General features: G+C 40.5%; 2 protein-coding genes across 4 annotated transcripts in view; one reads left to right on the top strand and one right to left on the bottom strand.

The window, feature by feature from the left end:
- QRSL1 (glutaminyl-tRNA amidotransferase subunit QRSL1) overlaps positions 1–12,543 on the bottom strand; it is a 33,603-nt gene extending 21,060 nt beyond the window's left edge. The window contains exons 1-4 of one of the 2 annotated variants that reach the window (XM_045080253.1): positions 12,401–12,543; positions 4,567–4,726; positions 3,941–4,039; positions 2,618–2,714 (exon numbers count right to left, since the gene is read on the bottom strand). In XM_045080253.1, the coding sequence (XP_044936188.1) occupies positions 2,618–2,714; positions 3,941–4,039; positions 4,567–4,726; positions 12,401–12,424 (380 nt within the window). In that variant the 5' untranslated portion in view covers positions 12,425–12,543. Of the gene's footprint in view, positions 1–2,617; positions 2,715–3,940; positions 4,040–4,566; positions 4,727–6,814; positions 7,632–12,400 lie in introns of those variants that run through there. The other variant, XM_045080251.1, reaches the window with a different exon arrangement.
- A 75-nt stretch (positions 12,544–12,618) lies between these two features.
- The window catches only part of RTN4IP1 (reticulon 4 interacting protein 1), a 43,830-nt gene continuing 28,920 nt past the window's right edge, over positions 12,619–27,528 (top strand). The window contains exons 1-4 of one of the 2 annotated variants that reach the window (XM_013056656.2): positions 12,619–13,322; positions 19,763–19,914; positions 20,654–20,722; positions 21,631–21,755. In XM_013056656.2, the coding sequence (XP_012912110.1) occupies positions 13,049–13,322; positions 19,763–19,914; positions 20,654–20,722; positions 21,631–21,755 (620 nt within the window). In that variant the 5' untranslated portion in view covers positions 12,619–13,048. The remainder of the gene's footprint in view (positions 13,323–19,762; positions 19,915–20,653; positions 20,723–21,630; positions 21,756–27,528) is intronic. The other variant, XM_004753441.3, reaches the window with a different exon arrangement.

Consider the following 27,528-nt stretch of genomic DNA (forward strand, 5'->3'; position numbering starts at 1 on the left):
TCATTCAACATGTATTACTGAGTGCCAAGAGATACCACAGCAAATCAGAGTCAAAGACTCTACTTCTATGGAACAGGGAGCATAGACCAAGCAAACATGACAAATATGACAAGAGTTATAAAAGGGAGAATAGAAAGCGCTTTTGGTGACACACTGAATGCTTTCTCCCCCAAATCAGGAACAAGGCAAGGATATCTGCTCTTATTACTTCTACTCCATGTTGTACTAAAGCTAAACAACACAATAAGAAAGAGAAATGGAAGAAATAAAATTGTCTCTATTTGTAGACTACATGATCATTTACATACAATATACCAAAGAATTTGCAAAGATCAACTAGAACCAGTAAGAGAGCTTAGCAAGGGCATGGGATACAAGGTCAATATACAAAAATCGATTATATTTCTATATACTAACAAACGATTAGACATTGAAAAGATAACCATGTTATATAGCATTAAAAAATTACTTTTTTAAAAAGATTTTATTTATTTATTTGAGAGAGAGGTCACAAGTAGGCAGAGAGGCAGGTGGAGAGAAGTGGGGGGAAGCAGGCTCCCTGCTTAGCAGAGAGCCCGATGCGGGGCTTGATCCCAGGACCCTGAGATCATGACCTGAACCGAAAGCAGAAGCTTAACCTACTGAGGCTCCCAGGCGCCCAGTATTAAAAATTTGAAATACTTGCGAGGGGGGCTGTGCCCGGGTGGCTCGGTCTGTTAAGCATCTGCCTTGGGCTCGGCTCATGATCTCAGGGTCCTGGGATACAGCCCTGCATCGTGGGGCTCCCCACTCAGCAGGAAGTCTCCCTCTCCCTTTACAACCCCCCTACTTGTGCACATGCTCTCACTCTCAAATAAATAAAATCTAAAAAAAAATATTGAAATGCTTAGCAATAAATCAAATTACATAGAAGATTTATATGCAGAAAATCATAAAAATACCACTGAGAAAAATTAAACAAAATCTAAGTAAATGGACAGATACAAGGTGTTCATGGATCAGAAGATATATATTAAGATGTCAAATCTCCCCAACTTGATCGATCTATAAATTCAACACAGTCATAATCAAAATCTCATTAAGCTTCTTTGTAGAAATCAGCAAGCTGATTCTAAAACTTCTGTGGAAATGCAAAGGACCTAGCATATGTAAAATAATTTTGAAAAAGAAAAACAAAGTTAATGGCTCTCAGTACCTAACTTCAAAGCTTATTGCTATAAAGCTGTAGGAATTGGGGCACCTGGAAGGCTCAGTTAAGTGTCTGCCTTTGGCTCAGGTCATGATCCCAAGCATGTCAGGCTCCCTCTTCAGTGGGGAGTCTGCTTTTCACTCTTCCTCTGCTCCTCCCTCCCCGTCTCACCCTGCCCACTCATGCTCTCTTACTCTCTCTTGTTCTCGCAAATAAATGAACAAAATCTTTTAAAAAATAAAGCTACAGGAATCAAGATAGCATCATATTAAAGTAAACAGAGATACACAGATCAACAGGACAGAATCCAGAAATAGATGTGTGTGTGTGTGTGTGTGTGTGTTACATATTCCAACCGATTTTTGATAAAGGAACCAAGGTAATTTAATGAGGAAAGGATAATCTTTTTTTTTCTTTTCTTTCTTTTTCTTTTTTACAAATAGTGCCAGAACTATTGGACAGGCGCAAATAAATGAACCTTGGCTTTATTCACACCACATACAAGAAAATTAACTCAAATGGATTATGAGTCTAAAGGTAAGAACTATACAACTTAGAGGAGAAAAATCTTATGTGACTGTGGGTCAGTAAAAATTTCTTAGTTAAGATACAAAAAGCATTGGGGCACCTCCTCTCTTTGCCTGCCTCTCCACCTGCTTGTGATAGCTCTCTGTCAAACAAATAAATAAAATCTTTTTAAAAAAAAGATACAAAAAGCATTGATCATAAAAGAAAAAAAAGATGTAGTGGACTTCATCAAAATTAGGAACTTTCACTCATTTTTTATTTTTTTTAAGATTTTATTTATTTATTTGACAGACAGATTACAAGTAGGCAGAGCGGCAGGCAGAGAGAGAGGAAGGGAAGTAGGCTCCCCGCGGAGCAGAGAGCCGGATGCGGGGCTCAACCCCAGGACCCTGAGACCATGACCTGAGCCGAAGGCAGAGGCTTTAACCTACTGAGCCACCCAGGTGCCCCAGGAACTTTCACTTTGAAAGGAATGTTCAGAGAACGAAAAGACAAGCCAGAGACTTGGAGAAATTATTTGCAAATTACCTATCTAACAATGGACTTGAATCCAGAATATATAAAAGAACTCTTAGAACTCAGTAAGAAAAACAACCCAGTTTTTTAAAAAAAGGGTAAAAGATTTGGATACATACTTCACCAAAGAAGATACATGGGTAGCAAAATAAACACATGATGTTTAACACCATTAGTCATCAGGACAATGCAAACTAAAACCAAAATGAGGTCTGACAGTATACCTATTAAACAATAAAACATAATCTCATAGAGGGACTGAGAAACTGGCATTAGGGTCCTCAAGAAATCACCTCAGGGCTTTTGGGTTACCTATGTTTAATGAAATTAAAGACAGAGATGAAAGAAAGAAATACAAGAGAAGAAAATTTCAATTTTATTTACCCCATCGCAAACTCATCTAAATTGGTTTTCCCCATCAGGACAGCTCCCTGATCCAACAACTTCTGAACAACTGTAGCATTATAAGGTGGTACGTAACCTGAAAAAAATTCAGTTATTTTTATTGTAGGAGAGAAAACAGTGAACATGCAAGAAACAAGATTTTAAACTATAACTAAGCTGGTCTTATGACATGTATTCATTATTCCTAATTTGGGTAGTAGATAGGACTTGCTTCCAAAAGCTAGTTAATTTTAATTTTCCTACTGTTAACTGCTATGTTTTCCAAAGGAAGTTGTTATATTCATTTTTTTTAAAAAAGATTTTATTTATTTATTTGACAGAGAGAGATCACAGTAGGCAGAGAGACAGGCAGACTGAGAGAGAGGGGGAAGCAGGCTCCCCACTGAGCAGAGAGCCCAATGTGGGGCTCGATCCCAGGACCCTGAGAACATGACCTGAGCCAAAGGCAGAGGCTTTAACCCACTGAGCCACCCAAAGCCCCTAAATTCATTACTTTTATCATCTAAATACACTGACTTTAACAGTTACTACTACACAATACTGAATGCTAGTATAGTAGCCAATTCATTTGAAACTAATTGCACATCATTATTTTGCTCATTGTACTTGAAATGCTATATCCCACAGTAATTTTTTTTATCTGTTTCCAGTCAGAAACAGATCTTTATTCTCAACTGAAATTTCATCTAGTGTGTACTCCGAGACAATGAACAACAATCCACCTATCATGGGGCATACTCCTCAGAGACTTCCTTTCAGTGTGTAGCACTCTGAGCAAGATTTTGCCATGTCTTTTTCCTTCTAGGATCCAGGAATCTTGAGAAACTGGCTTGTTTCTGACCCACTAAACTATAAAGAATAAAACTAAGCATCACTATATACTCAGATAAACATAGTGATAGAAGAAATGGAGGAATTGGGAAACAAAAGACAACTAGACAATAGTAGCCAACCCTCACACCACCCTCAAGAGAGGGGTGATGACAGCCACTTCCTCCCTAGTCCTGTGGTATCGATGAGTGGGAGTCAGAGGGCACTGAGTGTGTGTGTGGTGGTCAGTTAGTAAATCTTCCTAAGCAGGATTTCTAAAACATCCTAATAGGCTACATCCATTAAGCTGGCTTACCTCTAAGGAGGAATTCTGCATTCCGAGAGCCGACAGTGAAAATATTCCAGCCCAAGTACTTCTTTTGCAGATATAATTAGCCTGAGACTACCCTGGTGCTTTAGTATCTTATCTTTAATTTAAACTGAAAAAATATTTTCATAAAAGTATTAATGCTCTGGACGATTAAACTTTACCTTTCAGCATGTTTGAGGCACAAGTTGTCTCAATGCCGGACGTGCTAAAGTTGTCTTTTACAGCAATGGGAATTCCATCTAAATCCCCAAGTGAGCGACCTGCGTTAAAAAAACCAAAAGAATAGGAGTTATATCCAGAATACAAAGACACATTAATACTAGTTATTGCAGTAACTATTAGTTCTTGGCGAAGGTACTTCATAAATCAAGTTGATGTTAGAAATTATTACATTTAGACATCAGAAAACATCATATACCCATTAGCCTTATTTTTATTGTACCGCATGGCAAGTTCTTTTTTTTTTTTTTTTAAAGATTTTATTTATTTATTTGACAGAGAGAAATCACAAGTAGGCAGAGAGGCAGGCAGAGAGAGAGAGAGGAGGAAGCAGGCTCTCCGCTGAGCAGAGAGCCCGATGCGGGACTCGATCCCAAGACCCTGAGATCATGACCTGAGCCGAAGGCAGCGGCTTAACCCACTGAGCCACCCAGGCGCCCCGGCAAGTTCTTGATATAAGGCTATGTTTTATGTTAAAAAAAACCTCACCTGCCAAATGGAAACTGCTATATCCAATTAAATTCTTTCTCTAGAATATTCTAATTAAGTATAACTCACAGTAATTTACCTTTCTTGTATCTTTTCTCTGATTCTTCAGCTTGCTTTAAGGCCACCTCTTCTGATACAGTAATGTAAGCGTTTAGAAACTTGGTCTTCTTGATAAGAGAGAGACATTTTTGACAGAGCTCTGTTGGAGTAATTTGGCCTTGTTTCAGTGCTGCAGAAACCTGTAATGTATACAATTCAAAAACCTTTTACTGAGGCTGCAGAAGTCTCAAGTATTATACTGAGTGGGCAGGTAGAGTGGTGAAGTGTAAAATGTTGAAGTGATGCTTGGATTCAAAACCAAGAAAGCCCTATATCTTGGGAGCATGGTGAGCGAGGGTAAGCACCCATCAGCTTGAGTGGGGGTACGGGGCACAGCAGTTGGGGTGGTTCTCCTCACCTGAGTGAAGGAATGTGTTTTTTTTTTTTTAAAGATTTATTTATTTGACAGAGAGAGACACAGGAAGAGAGGGAACATAAGCAGGAGTGGGAGAGAGAAGCAGGCTTCCCACTGAGCAGGGAGCCCAAGGTGGTGCTAGATCCCAGGAACCTGGTATCATGACCTGAGCCGAAGGCAGATGCTTAACGACTGAGCCACCCAGGCATTCCAGGAATGTGCTGTTTTTAAGTCAGGTTTGCATCCCCAAGGGCAGGGGTTCAGGTGCCATGGCCTCTAGTAGGAGCAGAGGCTTGGCGCGGGTGGGACACGAATGGGGGTAGATTGTGCAGAGGGTGGCTTGGCCGGAACACAGGCAGTACAGAGTGAGAGCAACAGACCCGACAAGACCCTGCAGGACGTTATGGCTCCAAGTAAGATCTTTATATGTTACTGCAGAATTCGAGTAAGAGCCACTACAGATTGAGAAAAATGCTTATAAAATATGGGTTCAAAAAGCACACTAAAACCAAACTTCTCCGCCATCCTGTATTGGATGTGTTAGAAAGGCTGGTAAAGAAAGTGTTAGGATCAACTGCACCACAAGTGGCCAGAGTCTATATGTTTATAGTAAGTGAACCTTGAAGTGATGACTATTTAATACTTCCTGGAGGAAGTAATAGTAAGTGCTTACTAATTAGATAAAAGCAATGAATAATAAGTCAAAGATGACACCCAAGCTTTGCAGATTATCCAAAACTGAGTTGGATGAGATAAAGGGCTCAGGGAGAAGATGGATGGGGGTGGAGTACAATTTACTGAGTATTTACCAAGAGCCAGATACCGTTGCTTTACTTACATGCGTTACTACCTCACTTAACCTTAACACAACCACGTAAGTTGTCATCTTACTAACCCTCACTTTACAGATGCAGAAACTGGAGCTCAGAGAGGTTAGTGATCTGTCCGAAGCCACACAGTAGCACAGGGTAGAGGGAACGTTATAACACGTGCCCTTTCACCACCTCTCTGTGCCAGCACAAGCTCAGTTCCTCCTCTGAGCTGACTGCATCTCCAGGTGTCCTACATCCACCAAGCAACAGCAGTCTGCATTTGAGGGGAAAATCTGCCAGTCATCTGCTCTCGGCTGTTGAATAAATCATCAAAGCGGCGGTATTCTTAAGGCTGAGGGTTTTAGAGGAGCAAATCAGCGGGAACAGGAACGGAGAGGTCCCTTAAGGCTGATGTGCAAGAGAAGGAAAGCATGGCTGAGGGGCGGCTGGGGGGGGGGGGGGGACCCAAGAAGGGACGGGGCAGCTGAGGGATGCCACAGCCAAACTGTGGGAATGAAGAAAATTATGCCTCTCTTTCTTTCTTTGCCTCTCCCGAAGTTTCCTAATATCTACTATCCTCAGGCTGCCTTCTGACTTGCCAGCTGGTATAAGAATACAAGGGAAAGGCATTAACAGTTGTGGTTACAAGGGCAAGAAATGAGATTGTTCGGGAGCACTCATTTTAAATGGTGTTGATCTTCATTAGGACCATTCTTAGGAAATCCAGATTTGAGAAAGTCAGTAAGAGAATTGGAGCAGAGAAATGAAAACAAAGACGCTAACTAGCTAGAATGGCCTAAGCATAAGGAGTGTGAAATTGAACAGTGCAGCTTCCCTGGGGCAAAACTGAAGGTGGCAGAGCTGAATATAAGATGAAATCAACTCTAAAAGTTTTTGTTAAACCAGACTCGCTCTCCCTGACTTCTTTTCTCTAATGGAAAGTAGGCTTTTCCTTGAGCGCCCTGCTTCTCTGGGAGCTTTCTCAAGCGATGACTGTTTTAGCTTCCAGGCACCAAGGAGCAGAGTTGAGTGGGGGAAGGGAGCATGTGCATCCTCCTCACTCCGCAGTGCCTTCCTCTTCCCCCCTTCATTCAGAAACGCCAGCTCAGCTGAAGGACAGGCCTTGGAGGAGCTTAGATCACTCTCCCTGGGGTGTGAATCCACCGTCTCCCAGTACTCCTTTTCATTCATTGAGGATTTTCCCACTTAGCTCTCTTTGATCTTTACAGTGGCTCCTGCTGTTATTCTGGTTGATTTCAGACTTCAGGTAATGTACACTGACACCTGGCCTCTCAGTTCTTGATGTCATTTTGGGCAAACTTTTCCTTCACCTTGCCCCAGTTACCAACTCAGCTCAGACTGTGTCATAAACAGTATCTCTATGACCTCCAAAAACCCATTTGAGCTATCCCACAGCTGCTATCCATTCAGCTCATTTGCTCCACCACCCACACAGCCAAGAAAAAAATGGGGACCTCAGTCCTACCACTGCAAAGAAACAGACTCTGCCAGCAACTGATGAGACTGAAAGGGGACCCTGAGCTTCAGATGAAACCACAGACTTGGCTGACCCCTTGACTTCAGCCTTGTGAGACTCCTGTGAGCAGAGAACCCAGCTATGCCATTTCTGGACGCCTGACCCACAAAACTGTAAGATGAGAATAGGATTATCTTAGGCCAAAAAGTTTATATTAATTTGTTAGGCACCAAGGGAAAAATAATACAGCTTCTTAGAAAAAATAAGAAATCTTCCTCAGGAGCCACTCTTCTTAGAAACTAGGGGAAAAGATAAGTGTAAATACATATAATTTAGTCCATTTGTCCCTATAACAAAATTAATGTCAATAAAGGCACTTAATTATGATCCTAGACTATCCTAGGTGCTTTATATTTCTTTCTTTCTTTTTTTTTTAAGATTTTATTTGACAGATAAGAGATCACAAGTAGGCAGAGAGGCAGGCAGGGTGGGGGTGGGGTGGCGGAGAAGCACACTCCCCGCTGAGCAAAGAGCTCTATGTGGGGCTCCATCCCAGGACCCTGGGATCATGCCCTGAGCTGAAGGCAGAGGCTTTAACCCACTGAGGCACCCAGGTGCCCCATATATTTCTTTCTTTTTTTTTTTTTTTTTTAAGATTTTTAAAATTTTATTTTAATTCCAATATATTTAGCATCGTGTTCTGTTAGTTTCAAGTGTACAATATAGTGTCTGAACAATTCCATACAATACCTGGTGCTCATCAGAGCAAGTGCCCTCCTTAATCCCCATCATCTAGTTCAACCATCCCCCCCACCCACCGATGCTTTACATTTCATTTAATCTTTATATCCACTAGGAGGGGTTGGTATTATTATTTTCTTTTTATAGATAAAAACTCAAGTTCCTGCATGAGGTCACAAAGCTAGAAAGTAGCCAAGTTGCTATGATTCAACCAAGGACTGTTCCTGTTTCCAAACTATTGAGTTTACAGAGAGCATCAGAAGTTGTTCTTCTGGTTGGTTTCAGACTTCACGTAATGTAGACACCTGGCCTCTCAGTTCTTGACCTCATTTCAGGCAAACTTTTCCTTCACCCCCCCCTTTTTTTTTAAAGAACCATCTTTTAAAAAGAATTGTCTTGATAAATGCTGAAGGTATAGGAGAGCCCTTGAGGCCTGAGTATCCAGCTGACAGGTACCCGTGCACACACTCCATTCTCGCTTTTGTCTCCAATGTTTCAAGAAATTGCATCAGGATGACTAGCAACCCCACATTCCTAAATCCAGCAGTCATTGCTCAGTCCTCGTCTTACAAGTACTTCTCTGCAGCATTCAACTTCAGAGAGCACTCTCCTCTGGAAGCTTTTCACTTGTGTTTCACGACACCAAGACCTGGTTTCCCTCTTGCCTTACTGATCATTCCTTCACCTCTCTTTTGCTGGCTCTGCTTCCTCTTGCTGACCTCTAAATGTTGGAAAGTTTTAGGTCTTCTTCTGTTTTTGTACTCAATTCCCTGGCTGTTCTTATCTGGCCACATACTTTTATTATAGTCTATACTCTGGCCAATTTATATCTTCATATCTCACTGCTTTTCTGATCTCCAAATTCCTAGATATCCACCTGCTTAACTGACATCTTCGCTTGGATAGCTAGTAGGCGTCTCCAAATTAACATGCCCAGAACAGAAGTCTTGATTAACTCTTCTCTTTCCAAATATGCTTCCTAAGAGCCTCTCCTGTATGGGGGTCCTCAAAAAACTAAAAATAGAACTATCACATGATCCAGCAATTCCAATTCTGTCTGTGTTTTCAGTTGAAATGCAAACACTAATTCGAAAAGATACTGCACTCTTATGTTCATTGATGGACGGAATGGCTAAGGGAGATGTGGTATATAATAGTGGAATATTAGCCATAAAAAGAATGAAATCTTGCCATTTGTGACAACATGATGGATCTTGAGAGTATAATGCTAAGTGGAACAAGTCAGAAAAAGACAAATACTTTATGATTTCACTTATTTGTGGAATCTAAAAAACAAAACTCATAGATGCTGAGAACAGATTGATGGATGCACAAAATGGGAGAAGGTACGAGAGGCACAGACTTCCAGTCATAAGAGAAATGTCATGGGGATATAATGTACAATATGGTGACCAGAGTCAATAATACTGTTCCGTACATTATGTAAACTTTATATGGTGACAGGGAAAAGCTAGACTTATTGTGATCATTTTGCAGTGTATACAAATACCAAAACATTATGTTGTACAGCTGCAACTAATATAATGTTCTATGTCAATTATATCTTAATTAAAAGAAAAAAGTGGGGGGACAAAAACCTTTTCCCCATCTTGATGTTACCATTTTTCCAACTGCCCAGGCCAAAAATCTAACCATCCTCCTTCATTCTTCTTTTTCCCTCATCAGCAAGCCCTAACTTAAAAAAACAATCCAATTTCACATCACCTCTAGGGCCATCCCATCTCTGCTACCATCATCTCTTGCCTTCTAACTTACCTTCCTGCTTCCTCACTTGCTTTCCTATAGACCACATTTTTAGGAATAACTGGAGGAACTTTTTAAATTTTAAATCAGATCATATCCCCATACTCAGAACTTTCCAGAGGCTTCCCATTACACTTAGAATAAATCCACACTCCTCAGCACGGCCTCAAGTTTTCCATGATCTGCTCCGGTTCATCTTTCTGAACTCATCTTCCACTCTTCTCTTCATTCTCCTTTCTCCGGGTGTGCTGGCCTTCTTGCCATTCCTGAATAGGTCAAGCTTGCTCTTGCTTCAGACTCTTTGCACTTACTGTTCCCTCTGCCTGGAATACTATTCTCCCAGGCCTTCCCCTTCATATCCTTTAGATCACTTAAACATACTGTCAGAAAAACTTTTCCTGGCTCCCTGCTCTAGTTCTCACACTGTAGCCTGCTTAATCAATCTTCAGTACTTACATTACCTGTGATTATATTATTTACTTAAAAAAAACTTCTTTAATGCCTGTTTCCCCACAAAAATGCAGGCTTCATGAGGACAGGAACTTCTGTTTGTCTTCATGTTCATTCTGTGTCTGGAACACAGAGGTGCTCACTAAATGTTAGTTGAATGAATGAATAACTGAGTTGTTTAAAATTTGGAATCTGTTTTCCCATAGAACAATAATTAAGTGTTCTTAGATAGACCTCCACCAAGCCTATTGAATATATATTAATAACTTAAGGATTAATATTAGCCTGGTGTCTGGCTCCTGGAAACACTGGGGTTATGCCATAAAAGAGGAAGGTGAAGGTGAGACTCCTCCTCTTTCCTGAATGTACCTGCATAAAACTCAAGAAATAGGACTTTTACCTCCTATTTGGCATGTTACCTCCTTTTAGTGCTTCCTTCCCAGCCTCCTCTGCTACTCTAGGCTCACGTAGGTCCCCAACATTGCCTCAAAACTCTACAGTTTCTCCCCAGCAAATTCTCCCCTTCTTCAAATTGACTGTATCAACTAGAGTGTGATGGAGATAAATTTTTATTAAACTACTGTAATTCACAACAATGGGAATGAACTGACCCTCCAAGACGTCTTTATATATTTAAAAGAAAACGTGTACTAAATTAATTAACCTCTAATTGGTAGAATATGAGCAACGGTACAATGACGTGGGGGAAAAATACAGAGAGGAGAGAAGATATTTTTTGGGCTGGGAAAACGTCTACCAAATAATGTTTTGTGCACCTTGGGTCAGCTCTCCTGATTTTTTTTTTCCCCCTGGAGGCAAAAGTTGTTTCTCACAGGAGCTCACTCAACAACATCAGAAAGGGGTGGCACAAAAAAGGGAGTGCTGAAGGGGGAAAGGGCAGAAAAAGGACATACTGTATTTTTATAGGTTGCATTTCACTTTAAAACAATTTTTTAAAAGAACAAATTGGATTCTTTAGTAGAGGACTTTACTGTACATAAATATGTAGCAGAGCCAGAAGCCATATTATGATGGTAAAATACTAATGTATTGTTAAATAGTATTAACTAAATACTATTTATTATTAAATGCCTGACAATTTTAAGTTATAATAATTTATAGTTTTCTAAAAGCATACCAAAAGAGGGTTAGGGTGTTGAAGATTTCCCAGGTGAAGATAAGATAGGAAGATGGAAGGCAGGGTAGGTCCTCAACCTCTACTTAGCAGAATTGCCTGGAACTCTGGTTAACCATATACTCCAGTCCTCAAATCACAGAGCTGCCAAAGTGGGACACAGCTGTGGTTTTAACGAGAGCCAGACGCGATTCTTATAACAGCGGGCCTGCAGACAGTTCTCCAGATTGAGAGATATGGGCCAGAAAGCAAGGAGACATGAACTGAAGCCTTAACAGCAGAGTAAGTTAAGAAAATTTACAGACACAAATTCAAAACAGAATTAACAGGGTTTGATGATTTACTGGATATGACAGATGAGAAAGAACGTAAGGGCAACTGGGATAAGGGTTGTGCTACTAAATAGAGAATATTAAGAATTCAGAAATCAGGTTTTTGTTTGTTAAGATGGAAACTGAGAGATAAGAAAGTGGTCCTGTTACAATGCTGAAGTCAACTTTGGTTAAATTCCGTGGAGATGATTATGGGGTATTTAGAAGAGATGTCCAGAGGGCATTTACAAATATTAGCCTAGAGTTTAAAAATTATATCTAGGCTATGAAGGCACAGGTGAGGGAATCTTTGGTATCTTTGGTATAGTTGAAGTTTAGAGAATATATCAAGGCAGGAGAAACTAAAAATTACTCGTCTGTATTTTGCAAAGTACAGATTTGCTGAGTTTCTTAGCGAGAACTGCATCAGATGAATGCAGGGGACAGAAGGAGACTGAAGTGGACTGGCGGAGCCCAGTCTGAGGGGCCATCCATCAGGGGTCTGACCGCAGCCTTGGCAAACATCTAATTGATAGAAACCTGTGTACGCTTCCACCGCTCTGCGTCAGGCTCCCTTGCTGAAGTCCTAACTCCAGAATGGGTAGAGGGAGGACAGCTGAACGCCCCAAAGATCTGAAGCCCCCACCCAGTTCCAGGAAAGGAGACGGCGAGGCTGACCAAGATGCAGGTCAGACCCCGGGTCTCCTTGTCCACGGACTCCGAGGATCTTTCTGACCTCCCTGGGCTCTCAGTAGCCAGTTCCACTCACTTCTCGGAGGGTCCGGCCCAGCATGGTCCTCGTGCCCAGCCTGCTGCCACAAGGCCCAGGTGACAAATTGTAGCAAGAGGTCAACACCCGCGCCGGGGATTACATGGGCGCAGCCATCTTGAATCGTCCCTGCACCTTTCAACACCAAGTACTTAGATTGGTCGAATTGTTGCTCGGGGAAATGATCTTTGCTCGCGATTGGTTGGCGCCGCAAAGCAACTCTTGGAGCGAAGGAGAGCGGGTCGTAAGGAGACTCCGGCTAGGGTCTCGGAGGGAGTCAAGGAGGTTCTGATATTCTGTGGCGTCTGGTTCGCGAGCGGAGTTCGCTTGTTCTGCCGGGGGCTTCCCGGACAGGGCTGGATTCTAGGGGTTTTGTTCTTGCTTTTCAAAGGGGAGAGGGTGTAAGGAAAGAAGAATGGACAGAATATTGACCGGAACGTTAATTGGGGCTTTTCGGATGGGAAGAGCAGAATAATTCTATATTCTTCTTCCTTCATTTGCTCCATTAGTTAGGCTGACTTCATTTTTGAATTCTCAACTTTGAAATCGGCCAGTGTGTTTGGCAGAATTTGACCTAATTCAAGGGTTAGAGTTCTATCCCACTTAAATGCATTTTAATTAGGGCACGCAATTCAACGGGTGTTTGCAATGGAATTTCTGAAAACCTGTGTGCTTAGAAGAAATGCATGTAACGCGGTTTGCTTCTGGAGAAGCCGCGCGGTACAAAAGCTTTCAGTTAGAAAGATTAGTACTACCTCTCCAAGGAGTACTGTCATGCCCGCCTGGGTGATAGATAAATACGGGAAGAATGAAGTGCTTCGATTTACTCAGAACATGATGATACCGGTCATACACTATCCAAATGAAGTTATTATCAAAGTTCACGCTGCAAGTGTGAATCCTATAGATGTTAATATGAGAAGTAAGTTTTCGAAAGACATTTCTCCTTACCTTTCTTTCTTTTCTTTTTTAATTCAGAGTTTCATCAGGGATCAGTTTTTAAAAATCAGTTGTTATCTGACTGCACTTTATAGTTTAGGTGTTTGACAGTATCTCAGATAATCCTTCTCAGGTTTTTGAAATTGCAGTGTTCATGGTATACTTTAGTCTTTTGCGAAATATAAGCAAATACACCTTTGGAAATGTTTCCTTAAAATATAAATCGGAATTTGAGTTAATTTGGGTTCCACAGCTAACTTTTTGTATGTTCTCCTGGGAACTTGGTGGTATTCTGGGGGCCATTGCGGGTTTTGGAGGTTAACGATTATGTTTTCACATCAGTTCAGAATTTGCATTTTTTATGAATAATTGCTCTCCCACTATTCACATTTTTATTTATTGCTGCATTGGGCAAAGCAGGACAGATGCCAGATATGATAGGGCATAGTACTTTCCTCATTCCTGCTGTTGCATTTTTGCCTTACACAGTTAAAATGCCCTTTCCTGTGTGCTTCATCTTAAATGGGAATGTCACCATCCCTAAATCAGGATAGAATTATAAAATGGTATGAAGGGGTACCTGGGTGGCTCTTAATTTCTGCTGGGGAATATTGACAAAGCTTGGAGAGCACTATATTCCTTAAAAATTTTTACACCATGTAATTAGTATAGTGCTGAAAAGATTGATTACTATTTGTGAATTTAACTTTGGGGAAAATAATGACAAAAATATTCCTCACCCATATCTTCTGAAAAATTTTTAAAAAATCTCTTGGAGTGATTCGTTAAACTCCCATGTTATAAAAAAAAATAAATAAGCTGCCATATGCAGTTTAACCATAGGTCTGTGTTTTGAAGACCTTGCATGTAACTTAGAGTTTTTATCCGATTGCCTTTTAACAGTTACTGTATGTGAACTATGTGTGATTAAATGTCTTGGTTTATATAAAGCAATTATAAAATTAGAATTAATGATAGAATGAATCATTTTGTGAAATTTATGGAGAAGTGTTGAGACTGGCATTTTCTCATTTTTCCTCCTATTTTCCAGGAGCTATATGATGATTAGGATGTCAATTCTCATTTTTTGATCATGAGATCTCTTCAACCTCTTAATAATTACAATGGGCTTTTGTTTGTGTGAGTTACATCTATCGATATTTGGCTTATTAGAAATTAGAAGAGCAAATTTAAAATTTTTACTCATTTAAAAATACAGTAAACTCCTTTGGTATTAACATTACAAAATTAGATAGAATTATAAAATGATATGAAGGGGCTCCTGGGTGGCTCAGCCAGTTAGGCAACCAACTCTTGATTTCGGCTCAGGTCATGATCTCAGAGTCCTGGGACAGGGCCCCACATGGAGTTCTGCGCTCAGCCGGTAGTCTGCTTAAGGATTCTCTCTCTTCCTTTCCCTCTTCTCTGAGTGTGTATGTCCTCTCTCTCTCTCTTTCAAATAATTAAATAAATTTCTTTTTAAAAAATGACATAAAAATGAGAGGCAACTACATAGGTGAAGCATTGAAACAGGTAGTAGTTGGTAGAGCATAGGACCTACTTCAAAGTGCTTACTATGAAAAATAGCTATGTTCCAAAATAAGCAAAAAAGTTTAGTGAGAAGAGTATCATTGTTTTATACTTTTGCATATCTCTTTGCTCTCTGATTTATAAGACAGATGGATTTCCATGAACTTCTGTGTTCAATCTATTGCAATGTATTATCTGAAGTTAGTGAAGAAAATCCAGCCTCGTACAGATTGTTGAAAAGAAAGGACATCAGGGTGCCCGGGTGGCTCAGTTGTTTAAGCAACTGCCTTTGGCTCAGGACATGATCTCAGGGTCCTGGGATTGGCCCCCGAATCGGGCTCCTTGCTCAGCAGGGAGTCTGCTTCTTCCTCTCCCTCTGTGGTCTCTGGCTCTGACTCTTGCTCTCTCTCAGGTAAATAAAATCTTAAACAAACAGAAAAAACCTCTTAGGCTCCTCAGAAAGATATTGGGGATGTAAAAACTAGGAGAACAGCTGGGTTAGGTCCAGTATCTCGGTCTTTAGGTTGTTCTGTTTGTTTTTTAAGATTTTATTTTTAAGTAATCTCTACACCCAACACAGGGCTTGAACTCATGACCCTGGTGATCAAGGGTTGCATGCTCTACCACCTGAGCCAGCCAGGCACTCCCTTGGTCTTTAGATCTTTTGACTTCAGTTGTTAATGTTACTCTTTTTAGCTTAGTGACTGTGACTAGACCTGGGCTGTCCAATATGGTAGCCACTAGTCCCAGGTGAGTGTCAAGCAACTGAAATGTGGCTAGTTTGAATTGAGATGTTAGTATAAAATACACACTGGATTTCAAACACTTAGTTTTAAAAAAAAGAATGTAAAAGATCTCATTAATTTATATTGATTACACATTGACCTGATACTATTTTGAATATATTAAATGAAATATTAAGATAAATTTTATTCTTCTTTAATGGCTACTAGGAAAGTTAAAATGACATATGTGGCTTGCATTATATTTCTGTTGGACTGTGCCAGTCTAGACAGTGTGAGGAATACCTATTATACACAGCTTTTTGTGGAAGGAGTTTGAGGAAAGACTTGGATTCTTAAAGGGCTTATAGCTAGACAACTCCCCATTAATGTGGACTTTTTCTGTCATTTAAAAAAAAGAGATTTATTTAATTATTTGAGAGAGAGAGGACATCCCTATTAAGGATGAATTGAAATGACTTTACTCTTATTGTCCCATGAAATCCATATTTATGTTCTTTTTCTTTGCTCTGAAGTAAGACGTGCTACTACTAGTTGGGTATAGTGTTTTACATTATTCACTTACATTAGGTATGAAGATAATTTAGTTTTTATAGCTTATGTCTTAAGCATTAGGTTTATACCCAATGATCAGTATATTTTTTCATCTCCTTTGACTGTAAATCCTTCGGAGGTGGATCCCACAGTCTACCAACCACTACCCGTTTCAGTGCTTCACAATGCAGTTGTCATTCAGTCTTTATTTTTGTGTCCTTTTAAAATTTTTGTTCTAACTTAAGATTGCAAACTAAAATTAGTGGCGTTTTCACCTTGAGTAATTTGTACATTTTGTCTTCTTTGAGATCTGTTAACTTTTAATTTCTTTGAATGCACAGGCACAATTTGTTTGGTGTACGTTTTCATTTCAGTAGGATGCCTGGATCTCGACTTTCTTGGCTGCTATTTAACAATGTAATATCGTGATGCATTTACTTTCATGTGGTGTTCTTGAGACATCTTAGTTTTTTATAACTTAACCGAGTTCTATTATTTGTAAGTTATCATATTTCCTGCTCATGAGTCTTTTTTGTGGAGGATGTGTGATTGTTGTTACAGAAGATACCTGAAATGGTAGCTTGCAGAGATAAAATACTGAGTAGAAGATTATAAACTGGGGCACCTCGGTGGCTCAGTGGGTTAAGTCTCTGTCTTTGGCTCAGGTCATGATCCCAGAGTCGTGGAATTGAGCCCCGCATCGGGCTCTCTGCTCATCGGGGAGCCTGCTTCCTCCTCTCTCTTTGCCTGCCTGTCTGCCTACTTGTGATTTCTCTCTCTCTCTCTTTCTCTCTGTGTCAAATAAATAAATAAATAAATAAATAAAAAGATTTGAGGGAAAAAAAGATTATAAACTGTAGGAAGCAGTTCTTTCTCTTAACAAAAACGTAAGGAGCTATGAAGCCAGGGTGTTTTTCTGGAGGTAGCCACTATTATTGGGCGTAAAATCATAAATCATGTAAATGGCTAAATAAATGAATAATCTTAAAAGAGGAAAAATACATAGCCAACAGCATCCTACCGACAATGTTGGATTTCTTTAGATGGGATTAAAGTCTCCGAAATTGATGACCTTAGGATTTTCCAAATCATCCCAACTCTGAGCCAGTTAAAACTGGCAACCTCTAATGAAGGGATGAAGCTCCTACGAGCCCCCATTTATTTCTGTTCCTGAGTAGGTCCTTGCTAGCAGCTGCTTTCTGGATTTGGGGCTTGTTTGGCTGGTCCCAGTAAGGCAGGGCTACTCCATTAACAGGGAAAACTTGAGTAAACTTGTCCTGCAGACTCTGCACCTCAGAAAGGACTGAAGCCTTTTCTGTAGCTCCACTCTGCCATGTCTAAATACCCACTTTTTTGCTCATACCACGTAGGAATTTCAGCAAGTGATTGTGTAATCGTGTTTTAGTTATGGAAAAGGAATATAAAACAGGAAAAGTGAAATGTGACTTCGGTGAGTATTACATGTGAAGTTGTTTTCCTTCCCGCTAAGGGGAGGTGCACGCCTAACTAGCCAGATGGCAAATACGTAATATTGGCATGATGGCCATCAGCTTAGATTTTCTGGGACTATCCCAACTTTTCAAACACTCTCTACCATGTGTCTTGATTTTTTTTTTTTTTATTAGAAAAACAACTTCTAACAATCCCCCCACCTGTCCTCTCCCCCTGTATCCGCTCCCCTTCCCTCCCGCTATATGGATTAACTTTCTTGTTCCTACCTAAGGCCAACCCTCCGTGTGGGTTCCTGATTCCATCCCCTTCCGTCAGCTCAGGAGCACTGTTGGAGAAGTTCTTTTCTGCATCATCATTCTTTCCTTTCTCCTGGACCATTCCCATTAGCACACAGACTTGCTGTTATTTCTCCCCTCTTGAGTCGGGGGGAGACACTCAGAAATCCTTTCCCCGTCTTACCTGTGCCCCTCCAGTTGCTATTTCCATTTCTGTGCTTCCCGTCATAGCAAAAACTGCTTGAGAGAGTTGAGTGGTCTCAGGTCTCCAGTTCTCTCTTTCCCGTTCTCTTTCTAGCGCCCCAGGCCACAGCAACAGCTCACAAGGTCACCAAAGACCTCTGTGTTGTTGGAACAGATGTTTGGTTTGGTTTTTTTAATAAACATACGGCAGCTTTTGACCTCATCTGAAAAGCTGTTCTACCTGTCAGCATTTGACTTTTTTTTTTTTCCTTAAGATCTGTTTATTTTTAGAGACAGTCCATGAGCAGGTGTAGGGGGTAGGGGCAGAGGGAGAGGGAGAGAGAATTTCACACAGACTTCCTGCTGAGTGCAGAGTCCAAGGTGGGCTCCATCTCACCACTCTGAGATAGGCTGGGAGTAGAAACCAAGAGTTGGAGGCTTAACAGACCAACCCAGGTGCCCCAGCATTTGACTTCTTGAAATGACCTTCTTCCCTTGGCCTGTGGGACCGCTCTTCACTGGTCAGGCCTCCGTTTCCTTTGCTGGTTTTTCGTTATCTTTAAGATCTAAAGTGCTACCTTTATGGGTGTGTTGGGGGGGAAAGGGGAAACTCACGGAGTGGTTTAGTGATTTCAGAACATAAATTGTGGTACATGACATGAGAAAGGTGGAAAGAGTGCTTATCTTGGAGTGTCTCACCTAGCAGAAATGGTCTCAGAGAAATGTCAAGTGGAAGAGGCTATGGCAGATAATTTTGTGTCCTAGAAAAGTCATTTTTATATGTTGAAGCTTTGTAATAAACTACTTTTATTTGAAACAAAAAAGTTATGATTAGACTGTCTTCAGGTCTACTTAACTGTTATTTATGTAAATATTTTTAAAAATATGTATAATAAAGCAGTTAACTTGACATATCAGAATAGAGGTAGCAAATGGTTTGTTTTTTTTCTCCCACTCACTAATATATGCACTTATTTCAGAGATGTTCTAGAAGCATTTTGGGAGATATGGGGAACATTCTTCTTAGACCGATGTTAGGCATGGGTATAGTATTTGATACTATTTGTTGACTTCAAACAGCTTTATCATTTATCTTTTTCACTAGACTTGGCACCAAACAATTTTGTTGTTTAAAAGTTCATGAATGAGGGCGCCTGGGTGGCTCAGTGAGTTAAAGCCTCTGCCTTCGGCTCAGGTCATGATCCCAGGGTCCTGGGATAGAGACCCACATAGGGCTCTCTGCTCAGCAAGAAGCCTGCTTTCTGCCCTCTCTCTCTCTGCCTGCTTCTCTGCCTACTTGTGAACTCTGTCAAATAAATAAATAAAATCTTAAAAAAAAAAAGAATCAATTATTCAAATAATGGATTTTTTTAAAAAGTTCATGAATGAATAAAAGAAACCATTTTCAAAGACTAAAATTATATAAGGAAATACCAAAAGGTCTGAAGGCAACTTCAGAATTGGAATTTCAAAAACATTTTGATTAGTGGTAGCTTTAGTTGAAAATGGTTATAACCTTCCAAGTAATTTTCTTTGGAAAGAACAACATCCCTTGTTTTTGTGGGTTCAAGTGTGATGATAAAAAAAATTGTGAGGTTGATTATTTTATAATCTACATCTTGAGGATAGAATCTGGCATGTAACTCTCTAGTGGTTTTTAAATAATTTCATTGTTTTGGAGGAAACCGATAAATTGTATTTCACAGGTGGTTATGGGGCTACGGCTTTAAATATAAAACGTGATCCTTTACATATTAAAACCAAAGGAGAAGAATTTCCCCTGACTCTGGGTCGGGATGTCTCTGGTGTGGTGATGGAATGTGGACTTGATGTGAGGTACTTCAAGCCAGGAGATGAGGTGAGTTAACTCCTTTTCCAAATATGCAGATTTCATTTTGTTGCTTTTGGAAGTAAATGTATCCTTGACCTTTTAAGGCTAGAACCTTCATTTTCTTTGTTCTGTTGTTACAATTTTCACTAACTATTCCAAAAGAGCTTGACCATACTTGAACTTTTTAAAATCCAGTGTTTAAGAATTTCAAGACTTTAAAATATGTAGGACTGGGATTTTTTTTTTTTCCCTTGAAGTCTTTAAACGACAATTTCTACCTTATGGGTTAGATGGTTTTAAAATAGCTAAAGTTTGGTATAATCACCTCTCACTTGTCACTTTGAACTTTTATACCAAGAAATTAAAGTTGAGCTCATAATGATAGCTAACACTGTTCTAGTTGCTTGTCATAAAAGAACACATTTAAAGCTTATGAAGTAAGTACAGTTAGGCACAGTTTACAAGATGAGGAAGCCAAGCTGTAGAAAGTGTTGGAGCCAGGATTCAAGCCCCAGAGACTGGGCTCTTACCAGTATTCTAAGTTGTCCGTAAATACGGTGGATTTATTAGCATCTGCTTCCAATGTGGTTTGAGTTGGCAAATTCAAAATCCTGCTAAGTACTACATTTATATTAAGTGAAAATAACTCTTTGGCCTGGCCTGTTGCTGACTTGTGCTTTTTTGCAGGGTGGGGTCTGTGTCGGGGAAAGCCCTCATGCTGAGCTTCAGTCAGAAAATATGTTTCTAATGAAGTTGTGTGTTTCAGGTCTGGGCTGCAGTTCCTCCCTGGAAACAAGGCACCCTGTCAGAGTTTGTTGTAGTCAGTGGGAATGAGGTAACTCCCCAACTCTGTGCCGAAATGCCATTAGAAAGTATAAACAAAGACTGACAGATATCTCTGAAATAACTGGTTGCTTTTCACATCAGGTTTGTGTTTTACGGGTAGTTTTGAAAGAGCTAAGATAGAGAATAGGAATTTTTGTAAGAGTAAAAAAAGTATTTGATGTCCTTTAGTAACACTGCCTGCCAAAGCGGCTCTTTGTCTCCCGGAGCAGGGATTTGGAGTGGGATCTAGAAACCCTGCTGTGTTTCTCAGTTTTACCCAGAACAAGCAGTTGAAACCAAATATACCAAATGGAGCATACCGGTTAATCATCAACAGAAGCATGAGAGTAGCAGGCTTTTTCAAATAACTTTAAAAAAATAGTCTCGTCAAGTATAGTCAGGTGGCCTGACAATTTGAATAGAGAGAAAGGGGTTAACAGTGAGGAAATTGGCTACAGAAGGGAGGGCAGGAAGTGAAAAAGGGATATTACTGAGATTAGAGAAAGTCTGGAAAGATTATCTTCCACTAAATGGGAGTGAAGGAAGCAGCGGATCTCAAAAACAAATTAGAATGTGTTTATGAGGGCTCAAGGTTTATTTGGATTTATTTCTGGGTATAGTCGGGACTAATGGGATTATTGAATGTGGTCTCTTTATGAAGAATTAAGCAGCTTTATCTGATAATGTAGCCTATAAAATATTACTGAACCTCTCTGAGGCAGGTTGAGTCATTCGGAGAATATTCCTTAGGGATAATCCTGGAGTATGCAGTAAATACTGAACCTGGCAGAATGTTATAGGCATATCTATGAAATCAGTGAAAGGAGTTGGATTCCTATGCAGATAAATATACTTAATTGCGTTTCTTCATAGGTTTGCTTGTCATTGCTTATTTTTAACTGTTGTCTCCAAATTCAGGTCTCTCTCAAGCCCAAATCACTCACTCATACTCAAGCTGCCTCTTTGCCGTATGTGGCTCTCACAGCCTGGTCTGCTATAAACAAGGTTGGCGGCCTGAATGACAAGAATTGCACAGGAAAACGGTAAGTATCAATTGTTGTCTCTGAACCTCCCTTCTTTTCTTCTGTTAAGTTATTCTCTTTCTTTGCAGTAGATCCGTGAGAAGAGTATTAAAATTCAGATCAGTTGCATGAGCAGAGGTGTGGTAACATTTAAAACAATCTCCAAAAAAAACTCCTATTTGTGTCAATTTGTACTTTTTTTTCTTTTTAAAGATTTATTTATTTTAGAGTGCCTGAATTAGGGGTGGGGGTGCAGAGGAAGAGGGGAAGAGAGAGAGAGCGAAGCATCTTCAAGCAGACTCCACACTGAACACAGAGCCTGACGTGGGGCTCGATCTCACAACCCGGGGATTATGACTTCAGGGGAAACCAAGAGTCAGATGCTTAACCAACTGAGCCACCCAGGTGCCCCCAGTTAGTACTCTCTTGACCTCATTGTGTTGACTTTAAGCCCAAGCAAATGGGAATTTTTAGATGGAAACATGTAGGGGAACTCCAGGAGTTGGAACTTGGTAAAATAATGCAAACGTCTGTATGTAAATTTCTGCCAAGAAGATCCGTTGCTTTGATTAGATTCTTAAAAAGGTTTAAGCGTCATCACCTTATATGTTTTGTAAGGTGTTTTTCCCCCTCTGCTAGGATTTGCTCTCTGACTCACAGATTTCTGTGAAGACCAGATATAAAAGGACTGCAAAACAATGATAAATATCCTTGAGTTCTCTTAGGCTTCCTGCTTGGCATCCTTTAGGTCAGTTTTTTGCTTCAAGGTCTTTACTGTTCAAGTAGCAACACACAGTGAGTAGGAATGTGTTAGGTGTACTTGAGTCCATATCCAGATTCTGCTGCTTTCTAGCTGAGGGGCCCACTCCATCACTTCTCTTCTGTGAGTTTTGTTTTACAAGGTAAATGCGAAAACACAAGTAAAATTAGTGGCGTGGCACAGGTTGTGGCCCGTGGAAGGCACTCAATAGAGGTGAGCCTGTGTTCTTCGAATTTTAGAGAGTTGGCGTGATTGGGGAAACTGATTTTATTTTTTGGCAAGAAAACAAGGTGCCAAGAACCATTTAATGATTGTGATAAAGGAGAGAGATCTATAGGTCAATTTTTAATAAGATGAGTATTTTGGTTACTACGAATTAGCTCAGGTAAAATAATTAGACTGTTGTGAAACCTTACACTTCACATTTAATGTGTTGGGCTACAAAGGCTTCAATTTAATGAAAGCTTAATAACTATTTCTGAAAGCAGTGTGAAGATGATTCATCTAATGAGCTGCTAGCCTTTATTGTAGAATTCAAGGTAAATATTTATTCTAAAGGTCAACCTTGTTTATTTTTTAAACTTCTGAAGTTACGGTTTAGGTCAAGTACTTTGTTTAAATTAAATTAGTCTGGCCACATAGCTTTTTCTAATGGTCTGTCTTCATTAATAACCTTGCAGAATTCAGGGTTTTCAGACCTTTATTATGGTAGGCTCTGCATTGACATTGATGCTTTATCATTTTGTTTTTCCTTAAAACATTAGACTTTCCACGCCTGCACGACCATCTGTGTGCTGTGGTTATTAGACAGCTCTCATTCCTTTTGCCAGTTCAGGGCTTTCCAGGCTTATTCATTTCTAGTATCTGGAAGAAAACAATTTAGAAACCGCTCTAGGTATCTTTTCTTAGGCACGTGGATCTGTGCCCCGTTTTGTTGTTGGCTTTGTGGGTCAATCTTTGGTATTGTGTTATCTTCTGTTTAAGCAATAATGGCTTGGAACCAGGGAGTTAGAACACGTGGTCCTGTTCTCTGCTGCTGACTCATAAGGTGACCCTGGCTATGCCATTTCTGGGGTCTATGCCATTTCCTCCAGGGTACTGAGCGAAGGACAGTGTAGGTTGTTACGGGAGCTTTGAGAAGTGGAAAGTTTCATCCTTTGTAAGTCAGTTCCATAGTGTTTTGAATTGGGTGTGTTCATTTCTTCAGCCACGTATTAACCAAACTGAAGGGAGATCCATTGTAAATGGCTCCTATTTACACTGGCTCATATCCTCAATCTCCTGCATTCTCACCCGACCTGTAGGATGCCTTTGTTCCAAGTGGCAGTGAGAGCTTTGGCCTGTGGTGCTCTAGGAAATCTGTTTCCTGAAGTTACTGCCTATGGGTGATAATAATAGTCTACCTCTCCCAATTCCTTATTTGTGGGAATCAAATGAGAGGTGTGAGCACCTTAAAATACTATTAAAAAAATTTTACAGGAGGAAATTAGGACTAAAGTGGGATTTTATTATACATAAACTAAGCAGTTCCAGTGTCCAAAGTGGCTTTTTTCAGTTTGACTATTCATGGTGAATGGTGGAACATATTGCTTTCTCTAAGGAATAGTTATTCTCTTTCTATTAGCTGTTGACATTAAGGCATGTTTTAGTCTGCAGTAAAGCAGGTCAGTGTTTGTTAACAAGGGCTAATAGTCTGTTTTTCTAACTAGTTAATTAAAAAAAAAAAAAAAAAGCAACATCCATCAGCACCTTGGAAGAATTTACAGGATTTCTTTGTAACAAACAGCTTTTTCAAATTAAAACAAAGCTTTCTAAAGTAAGGTTTACTTTCTAAGGTAATGTTTACTTTTTCCTTTTTTGTTATAGAATTGTATTTCTGCAATAACTGAGTATCGTTAACCAAGGTGATAGTTTCATACTGATGTCACATAATATGTCATTTTTGCCCACACTTTGATATCACTAGAAAATGTCAGATGCAATGATTTTTTTCTTACCAGCCCATCCATAGTTTCTTCATGATTTATTAAGTTGGAAACCTAGATAACCTAGGTCTCTCAAGATGATAGAAATGTTTTAAAAAGTGGTTACACCAGATACTTTCTGAAAGCAGTTTAGTGTGATGGTTATATTTGTTGGTAGTGTCGTCGTACATCTTGAATATTTCACGATCTACCTGAAATTCATCTTTTACTGGGAAAGTTGTACTTCACTCTGTTCGACAGAAGTATTAGAAAGTGTTGGAAATTGAACCATTCCTCTTGTACCATATAAATTTGACTCTTAAATTGTGTATACTTGAAACTCAATGCAGTGAATTTAGAAATGCTTTTCACTGTTTCTTATTTGAGACTAGTCTTTATGACAGTAAAATTTTGTCAAGTTATTATGAATTGGGTGTCTGATTAATTCTGTTACAGAATTGGACAGGCTCCAACTTGAAACCATTGGGTTTACCGCCCTCCCCCAACCGCTGGGCTTCCGTGATCATTATAATACAGCTTCCTTCCTTTAGCTGCCTTCTGCCTGTTCTGCCCCCCACCACCCACCTGTTTCTCCACACTCTGTGCTCCCACCGCCTCTGTGGACTGTGGGTTTTCATTCGTACTTGACTGGGTGGTACGGTCAGAGGGGTGGGGGAAGGAGCCGGAGGCCTCAACAGTTTACTTGCAGGAAGAAAATCATCCGGCTAGGAGGAAGCGGACTGGGAGGGTGGAGGCTCTGGCCAGTGTGATGCAAATGAGTCTTGCCTCAGGCTTCTGGACCTGTTTTGCTGCCCCCTCCCCCAGGGCTCAGTTAAAGCACTAGTAGGATACTCTTTCCTGGAACTTGGTGGTTTACAGATGAGCTTTCTGGGTGACTAGGATACTACCTTGTGAAGCTCAGAAGCCTTCTGCTCTTCGGGGCACCGTAACCTAACCTCCAGCCTTGCCAGCAAGCCACAGCTGTGCCCCTGCCCCCCTGGGTCAGAGCTAAGTGGTCAACCCCATGATCTTTTTCAGTTCTCCCTTAGCGTTTCACCTCCTTGAAGTACATGACACTGCTGACCACTTCCTTAAGACTCACTTTTTCCGTGGTTTCAGGATATCAGACTCCTTTAGCTTTCCTGCCTTTTTTACCATCTCTTGTAATTTTTAGAGGACCGTCTCTTTTCTCCAGCCTTTAACCGCTGCCATTCCCTTGTGTCCGCTCCACCACAGCTCTGTCTCCCCGACGTCTCTCACCTGCTCCCGATTCCTGTTCCTACCATGGCAGCTTGCAGATTGGTGTCTCACCCTAGCCTCTCTGCTGAGTTTCAGTTAGACATCCCCTTTGTGTTTTAAACTCCACTGAGGCAAGACAAGACCTCCTGCCTGCCACACCGAGTCCTCTGGATTGCTAATGTCCATTAAGTGGCATTTCCCTTCAGCCAAAACCTGACGCTTCCCAAACTCAGCTGCCTCTCCTCCCACAAACCAATTCCTTGTTCTCATCGTGTAAAATTTAGGGAGGTTGTCAAATGGGCGGAAAATGTCTTCCAAGTTCCTTTAATATGGGGGCTGTCAGTTTTCAAGGCATTTTAGGTTTTCTTCTGCAGTGAATAGGCCTAAAATACTTGTAAGTTGTAATTGCCAACCCTCATTTAGTAGTTTGTGGTTGATGCCTTCCATGTGGTGCTATCAGATGACAAAAATAATACCATGTAGCGATGCGTTTATCCTTCACTCTAGAGAAAAGCATTGCGGAGCACAGTGCCTCACAAGCAGTGGAACACTCTTCCTGAGGGATTCTGCGCAAGAGCGAGTTTTACAGAGCATTAGAAGAGGCAGCAGGGAAATGGCATGATTGTCTAGGAGGTCCGTGATTTCCTTATAAGGCTAGCCTGGCCTGTTTTCTAGGGTAAAGTAAGCTGGCTACAGCGGAGTTGAAGGACTGTGATGGGTGTTAAGTGCAGACTGACTTAAGTTGAGATTTATGATGTGGGCTAGGCCCTGGGGTAGCCTCCATGTTGTAGCTCCTGATCTAGGAATTAACTTGATTAGTGGCGTATTAAGTTTTTACAGGTCTCATAATTGGAGGAATTTTCTGGAGACGAGCTTCAGGTTCTATGTGTCTCAAACCTTGTTTAACCATTTTCCTCCTTCACTGCTTGTATAATCTAATGCTAGGTACCATGATACTTAGTCTTCTCCTAGTAAGACCATGACTTCATGATGCTTTGTTGTGTCACTTCATTGGGAAGCAGGAATATTCCTGGAAGGCATTCTTAAGCCAGGCAGCCTGCGGTGACATAACTCTATTCAGAAAGGACCACGGGCCACGTCAGTATTTTCCGCTAAGCCCAAAGCATTTGTATTTCCAAATCCGCTTCCCCCGCCCCCCCACCAAATCTACTGTTACTTGTCACGAGGGGCAGCGTAATGGAGGGTATAGAAATGGAAAGAAACAGAAATGTTAACTGATTGTGATTAATAGAGAAAGAAAAATCATTTTCCCTCTACCGAGACCTCTGTAATAAAGGTTAACGAGAAAAAAACCAGAAGTTTATTAACATGTGTACCTCAGATACATGAGCTACCTGGGGAAAATGAGGCCCCCAAATGGGTAGCTTGAAGTTCAGGCAAAAATACCTTCTTTAGCTAAAGACAAAAGACAAGGCACAGGTAGGGAAGGCCAGTTGTGAAGAAGTTGCCAGGCAATGCAAGGTAAGAATTGTGATACAGATTTAAGTTGGTGCCTTTTCCACTGATGAGGGTCTAAAGTTATCTCCAGGGATTAACCTTTGTCCTTCTGGTAGCTAGGAGGGGAGGTTCACCTTTTATCAATTGATGTCCTGCTTTTAGGCTGACAGTAAGGCCCAGGACTTTCTTATATCTGCTTCTTCTTAGCTGCCTTCAGCTCAAAATAATCCTTATGCCAAAGATGGCATATTCTGCCATCCTTCATTAGCATATCTTTTGCAAATTTTACAAAAATCTATGTTCACACAAGTTTTTTGCTAGGGCTCCTCTCAGGGCTTTGTGTAAGTAAAAGGCTTGGAGCAGGGAAGGAAAA

Source organism: Mustela putorius, unplaced genomic scaffold, assembly GCF_011764305.1.
Source record: "Mustela putorius furo isolate JIRA1106 unplaced genomic scaffold, ASM1176430v1.1 tig00000450_pilon_pilon_pilon, whole genome shotgun sequence".
In the NCBI taxonomy this organism is placed as follows: Eukaryota; Metazoa; Chordata; class Mammalia; order Carnivora; family Mustelidae; genus Mustela; species Mustela putorius.